This window comes from Merops nubicus, unplaced genomic scaffold (genome assembly GCF_000691845.1).
Source record: "Merops nubicus isolate BGI_N331 unplaced genomic scaffold, ASM69184v1 scaffold37942, whole genome shotgun sequence".
In the NCBI taxonomy this organism is placed as follows: Eukaryota; Metazoa; Chordata; class Aves; order Coraciiformes; family Meropidae; genus Merops; species Merops nubicus.
Genome location: NW_008592238.1, coordinates 1 through 6,975, shown reverse-complemented (window position 1 = coordinate 6,975; position 6,975 = coordinate 1). Strand labels below are relative to the sequence as shown.

General features: G+C 54.8%; 2 protein-coding genes across 2 annotated transcripts; one reads left to right on the top strand and one right to left on the bottom strand.

The window, feature by feature from the left end:
* Positions 1 to 136: 136 nt before the first annotated feature.
* LOC103767965 (chromosome unknown open reading frame, human C9orf114) lies at positions 137 to 4,336 on the top strand (the record flags this gene model as incomplete). The annotated part of the gene is made up of 9 exons (XM_008935097.1): positions 137 to 309; positions 581 to 670; positions 948 to 997; positions 1,210 to 1,340; positions 1,743 to 1,815; positions 2,176 to 2,274; positions 2,917 to 3,019; positions 3,924 to 4,071; positions 4,262 to 4,336. Coding segments are annotated over 9 exons (942 nt in total), but the record flags the coding sequence as incomplete, so codon positions are not given.
* A 1,156-nt stretch (positions 4,337 to 5,492) lies between these two features.
* ENDOG (endonuclease G) lies at positions 5,493 to 6,565 on the bottom strand (the record flags this gene model as incomplete). The annotated part of the gene is made up of 2 exons (XM_008935095.1): positions 5,493 to 5,778; positions 6,456 to 6,565. Coding segments are annotated over 2 exons (396 nt in total), but the record flags the coding sequence as incomplete, so codon positions are not given.
* Positions 6,566 to 6,975: the final 410 nt, after the last annotated feature.

Sequence of the window (6,975 nt, the reverse complement as noted above, 5' to 3'; positions counted from 1 at the left end):
CGAGAGACCCCTCGTAAGGGAAACCTCTGTTTAAAATCTGAAAAGCAGAGGTTGCTGTCCCCCCCCGGCCGCAGGGGGATGAGGTGGGAGCTCAGGCGCCGTGCGGGCAGCGGGCGCCCCCGCTCTGCTCTGACCGTGCCGCTCCCCAGGGCGCCACTACACGCTGAGCGTGGCCCTGCCCGGCTCCATCCTCAACAACGCCCAGTCGCCGGAGCTGCGGACCTACCTGGCCGGGCAGATCGCTCGGGCCTGTGCCATCTTCTGTGTGGACGAGATCGTGGTGTTCGACGAGCACGGAGAAGATGTAAAGTAAGGAGACATCTTCTTCTGCAAGAAAGCATTTCCTCTCTGCTGTCCTTCCATCTTTTATTCAACTGAGACCAGTGAAGAACTGCATGTACCTCAAGCAAATGTCTGAACCTCTCTCAAATGCCAGGATTTGGCTCATTTATTTCCTGGGAGTGGGGTGTGCTGCTGCTCTTCTCAGTCTAAGGAGCAAGGCTTGGTCTTCTGGAGGCCTGCCCATGTGGGGCTGGGCAGTCCCATGCTGAGTTCACAGGCTGCTCTCTTTCTCTTGCAGGACTGTAGAGGGGGATTTTGAAGGAATTGGAAAGAGAGGCAAGGCTTGTGTGCAGCTGGCTCGGATCCTGCAGTACCTGGAGTGCCCTCAGTAAGTCCAGCACATCAGACTGTGCATCTGAACTGACTGCCATGGGTGTGCTGTGTGAGCAGGAGCCAAACTCTGCTGGTGTTGCACAATTGTGCAGGAGCTGATTGTTTCATGGTTCAGGAGTGTAACTGAAGGAACAGCAGGATACAACCTGCATGCTGCATTCGAGGTAGATCAGGGACTTGGAGGAGCTCCTTTGAGTGAATACAGGGCTAGCGCTGAGGCTTGGATTCCATAGAAACAACTGTTCTCACACTTTAACCTTCTCTGCTAACAGGTACTTGAGGAAATCCTTTTTCCCAAAACACGAGGATCTGCAGTTTGCAGGTAATGATTCAGCTGTCTCTGATTCAGCTGTCCCAGGCTCCCCCTTCCCCAGCTCTGGCTCTTGTTCTGTGATGCACAGGCCCGGATGCTCTTCCCCACACCAGAGTGCCAGCGAGGTGCTGTGGTGTGCTGGGCCAGAGAGCAGCAGTACATGTGTCTGTTACCACTTCGTGTCCTCTCCTTAGCAGTCGCTTTTGTCTGTGCTGTTGCAGGGCTCCTCAACCCCCTGGACAGCCCCCACCACATGCGGGTGGACGAGGAGTCGGAGTACCGAGAGGGGGTCGTGCTGGACCGGCCGACTAAGCCAGGCAGAGGCTCTTTTGTTAACTGTGGGATGAGGAAGGTGTGTCTGCTACCCAACCCATTTCCCCTGTCTCTCTGGCAGATTTGAAGCAGGCAGGGTGGGTAGTGCTGGGTTTCTGAAGGCCACAGTGAGCTGCCATGAGGTTTAAGGCTGTTGCTGTCTTGTCCCTTCTGGCTTGTCCATGTTTGTAGCTTCCCAAGTCCTGGCGTGCCTGCCCATTCCAGCATGTCATTGCTTCACTGCTGGAGTTGAATGTGTGAGCAGCAAAATAAGTCTCAGGCTGCTGACCCAGCTACCCTGAGCCTATTCGGGCTCTAGTCGCAGAGCTCCTCCTGCCAGCCCCAGGCCAGAACAGACCCCACTTCCTCAGAGGGTTCCCTCCCTCCCCCCCCTCCCCAGCTCTTCCAGGATGTCCCATGCTGATGGTGACTGTCACTGCAGGAGGTGCAGATCGACAGACAGCTGAAGCCTGGTCTGCGAGTCACCGTGCGCCTGGAGGAACCCCAGAACCCAGGTGATGCCCTGCTCTGACAGCACCTGTACACGTCAGCCCTGCAGGAGCTGCTCCCTCTGGGTGACAGTGTGCTCGTGTTGGTTGTACCCAGCCACCCTGCACGTTCCCTGTGCCCCACACCCAGCATTAACAACACCCTTACCATGCCTCCCCGATTAACAGGAAAGAACCATCAGCTCTTTGACCATTAATAAACAGCCCAAACACCCTCAGGTGCTTCCCTGAATGTTCTCAAAAAGGGCAGTTCTTGGTTGTACACCCAGTCAGCACCCTGCCCCTGGAGAAACTGCCGTGTGTGGCTGGTCACACCCAGCTCTCCCTGGATCTCAGGGGTTCTGGATCTCTTTGCTTCCCTTTCAGAAACCAAAGCTCGGAAGGGCAGCGTGGTGTCTGCCCAGCACCCCAGGACTGTCTCAGGCCTGTACTGGGGGTACAACGTCCGCCTGGCCTCCTGCCTGAGTAAGTCTTTGTGGGGTTCTCTGCTCCCTGCCATGTCTCTGCCTGGGCTTCCCCACCAATTCCTGGCTGCCTGGCTGCACATCCGCAGCACGTGGGAACATCACTTCCTTAGGAATCTCTTTTGTCTCACATGCAGCTTCCATGTGCAGGTAGCAGCCACATGAGAGTCAAATTCAAGGGCTGAAGCTCGGGGTGTGTATCACCCGTCACCCACCAGTACTCTGTCCTGTACCTCCATCACCATTGTGCCACGTGTCCATGTTGCAGCAGGAGATGAGCTGGTGCTCTCCATGCCCACCCAGTACATCTCCATTTCCACGATAATGTGCCTGCTGCTCATTCACAGCAAAGCCAGGAGTGGCATTTGAGCTCGAGAGCCCTTCTCCTGTCTTCTTATTGACTGGATTTCCTAGGAACATTGTAAGCCATTAGAATGGCTCCTGGCACATGTTTGAGCTTTGAGGCAAGGGTGCTGCAGTGGAGAAGGGTGCCAGAGGCTCCTGCAGCAAGGGCACTATGTGGGAAGGAGGAATTGTTCTGATGCATTCATGGCACTGAAAAGCAACTCTTGCTGCTCTCCCTTAGCTGTGCAGCATTTCAGCCTGTCCATGTGACTAACCCCACGCTGTGTTGGTGTTCCAGGTGCTGTTTTTTCGGAGTGCCCATTCAAGGAAGGCTATGACCTCTCTATTGGGACCTCAGAGCGGGGCAGCTCCGTGGACCAGGCCACTCTCCCCTCCTTCAGGTTTGTGTCCTACCTGCTGGGCCCCACTCAGAGCCCCCGGGAGGTCTGGTGCTGGCAGCAGAGCTGCACTGTGGCCTTCATGCTCTCCCAGGCAGGAGTGCTCCTAGATACAAGTGCATGACTTACCTGCAGGCTCCTTCCTGTGCTCTGCTGCTCCTTTTTGCACCAAGGCACATGCCTCTGCGTGACAGAAGCTGGGGGAAGGGTCCCAGGACGAGGCCAATTCCTCTCCTGTTTCTCTGGGGTTGGAAGCAGGGACTGTCACGTTGGCCAGGTGCTGTGGGGCTCTGTTAGGGAGGCAGCTGCACTGGGCACTGTCAGCAGGGGACACGGCTCCTTCCTTCAGCAGCACAGAGGAGCTTGAACACAGACCCACTTGCCTAACACCAGAAATGAGTCTGCTCCTTGCAGATCAAGAGAAGTGTTTATGTGAGGCCAGCTGCACTGGGCACTGTCAGCAGGGGACACGGCTCCCTCCTTCAGCAGCAGAGGAGCTTGAACACAGACCCACTTCCCTAACACCAGAAGTGAGTCTGCTTCTTGCAGATCAAGTTAAGAGAAGTGTTCATGTGAGGCAAATTCTTCATCCACTTGGAGGTTCAAGACACATGAGCACCTCTCCTATGTAGAGCTTCTGGAATCTGCCTGGCACTGTCAGCAGGGGACACGGCTCCCTCCTTCAGCAGCAGAGGAGCTTGAACACAGACCCACTTCCCTAACACCAGAAGTGAGTCTGCTTCTTGCAGATCAAGTTAAGAGAAGTGTTCATGTGAGGCAAATTCTTCATCCACTTGGAGGTTCAAGACACATGAGCACCTCTCCTATGTAGAGCTTCTGGAATCTGCCTTGGTACAGGGGTAAGAGCCACCCTCCCCTCTCACCCTGTCCCTGTCCTCATCCCTAGGCATGCTCTTGTAGTCTTTGGAGGCCTTGAGGGCTTGGAGGCTGGCGTTGATGTGGACCCAAACCTGGAGGTCACAGATCCAAGCGTCTTGTTTGACTTCTACCTGAACACTTGTCCCAGCCAGGGCAGCAGGACCATCCGGACAGAGGTAGGGCAGGGGAGGTGGTGTGGGGGGGACACCAGCTGCATGCACAGAGCTGTGCTGCATTTCTGCCTCTGGCAGGGACACGTGTGGCCCACGTGTCATTCCCTGTGGTGACATCTCAGCAAAGAGCACCTGGCTTGCCCGGTGCTCCGCAGAGAGCCACAGCTCTGACTGCTGCCTGGCTCTGTTCCAGGAGGCCCTGCTCATCTCTCTGTCTGCGCTGAGACCCCACATCGATGAGGCTGTGAAGACACCCAGTGATGGCTGAAGGAAGGAGAACCACTGGCCTTGCCATCAGCTCAGGGCTGGCCCGAGGTGCTGGGCAAGTGGCTCCCTGAGCCCGGGGGGCCCATGACACAGTGTGGCTGAAGCTGGCAGTGCTGCCTGACCAGGTGCCTGGCTGCTGGTGGGAGCAGAAGTCTGTGCCCTCCTGCCTGCCTGGTCCAGCCAAGGGCTGGTCGCTGCCTCTCAGCCCCAGGACGAGCTGGCAGCAGACCAGGTTTCAGCAATTCAGACATCTGGGGTGGGGAATAAAGCTGTATGGAACCTCAGCTGCCTTGAAGTCCAAGTGTGAGCGTCTCGGTGTAGAGGACGGGCACTCAAGTGTCCAGAGATCCTGCAGTGCAGTGCCTCTGGAGCCATGTGGCCTTCAGACTGAGAGGAAGACAAAAAACCATAATCCTTATGCCAGAAAGCTGTTCCTGTCTCAGAGAGCCTCATTTCTCCCAGCTCCCCCTTCAGCTCCAGGGCTTCATCCTTCCTGACAGCAGGAAGGGCTGGAGCAGCTGGGCCTCAGCTCTAAAGCACATCAGCATAGCTTGTTACAGTTTGGCTCCATCCATGATGCTTTAAGCTCTGCCTACAGTGAACTCAAACAGGAAAGCAGCTGGAAAAGTTGGCTCTGTCCTCTCCCCATCCTGCTGAGATACTCAAGAGGTTTGCTAAAAGCAGATAAGAAACCACCACTACTGTGGGTGTTCAAAGCTTTACTGCTAAAACCATCTTCAGAAAGAAAACAATCACACAATCCTGGGGCCACAGGAAGGCAGAACCTCTCTCCTCTCCTCCCCCTGCACCCATCTTGCTGCTGTCTTTCCCTGCTAAACAGCAGAAATTAAGTAACATTCTTTTGTGTCTTAATGAGCCACTCGCCCCCCAAAGGGAGCGATTCCAGGGGTATGCTCCATAACCCAGACTGGGGACAAATTCTAGAGACCTACAATGGTGTCAGTGCCCAGGAGCCTTCTGCAGGCCCAGCCCTTGAACCCTGCAGCAGCACCTTTCACTGTTAAGTGAAGCAAGGGGAAGAGCAGGAAGAAGCATGGGTTTGATTCTTATCTCTCACATTTAAAATGGCACAAAGAACTAGTTCCCTGGGATGACTGCTGGGAACCTTCCCAGGGACACCTGCATTTGGTTGGGGTTCAGCACTTGCTCCCAGCTGTGATGGCTTTCAAGTTACTTGTTCTCTTCAAGATGTTTGGGACAAAGAGGAGCCCCGAGGCTCGCTCAATGCTCTCGATGGGAACCAGGAACCGTTCCAGGGGGATTTTCTCATCCACAGGGCTGTTGGGCATCACGTAGGAGCGCAGCTCAATCTCCCCGCTCTCCTTTTCCAGGATGAGCACCTTGAAGAAATGGGTGGGGACGGCCACGTTGTTCTTCCCAATCACCTGGTATTTGACGTACATCTTGCCATCGGCCTCCATCCTGCACCAACAGCACAGCATCTCACGTTACCCCCTAGTCTGGTGCTACATCCAACCCTCTCAGCCCTTCTCCTCCACCCCACAGTGTGGCAGGGAGCAGCCCAACTTCTGCAGCAGGGGTGTGAAAACACAGCTGAAACAGAGGCTGTGTGACACAGTGAGGCTGAGCAGTGCATTGGGTCTGCTCCCCAAACCCCTTCCCTGCTCTCTCTCTCTAACAGCCTTTCCAAGCTATTTCCTGCTGCTGAAGAGATCTCTAGCACTACATGAAGATCTTTGCAAGTAAAGTCATGCTCTTCAGTGAAAAGAAATAGTCCATGAAATAAAACCTAGCTTTTTTCTGCATAGAAGGGGTCTGCTGTCTAATCTGTTGACCTAACAATATAGTTACCTACTACCACTAGAATTTAAGGGACTGCAAACAAAAGCAACGTGGTTATGCTGCAGCTCAGAAACCCACCCTTTCAAAATAATCAGCTGAACAGAAGGTGCACCAACTATTCCCAAGAAAGTGCCTTTCCAGAGAACCTCTGTGACAGCTGGTCTCAGCTACTGCACAGGCCCTTAGCAGCTCACGCCTGTTTGGGGGGGCTGGGAGGCTGCACCCCCTCACCCTCCTTTCCTTTCCCAGCACGATGCATCTTCCCAGCATGTTCCCAGCTTGGCCCTCGTGTTTACCTGGGCAGGTAGAGGGGTCCTGTGCAGACATAGACGTTCCTGTTGTTCTTTGCCAAGCTCCTGCTGTACTTCTCAAGGTTATTCCAGGCATTCTGGTTTAAATGAGGATTCTAGAAACAACCAGGGTGACCCAGACAGCAAAGTCAGTCACTTGGGAATCTCCTCGCTGGGCAGTTTTCCTTGTAAGGACACCAGCCTTTCCACAACATCTCTCAGTGCCCTGGGCACTTCCCAGAAGAGATCCCCACCATCACCTCCCCTCCAGGCACTGTGTACAGCGAGGCCCTGGACTGCACACCCAGGAGCAGAACCCACTTGCCTCAGCCCATAAATTTTGGAAGTGTCTGTCTGCCTGTTTAACTTTGCTCCTGCAACAAGCTGCACTGAACAGTGTCTCTCATGGCTTGAGAGCACCACGCAGGTGGGTGCATTTGCAGGGTCACTGTTGCTTAGCAGGAAACACAGAACTCTGAGTGTCTTTGGCCACTTCCACAGAACAGTGGGGGTTGGAAGGGACCTC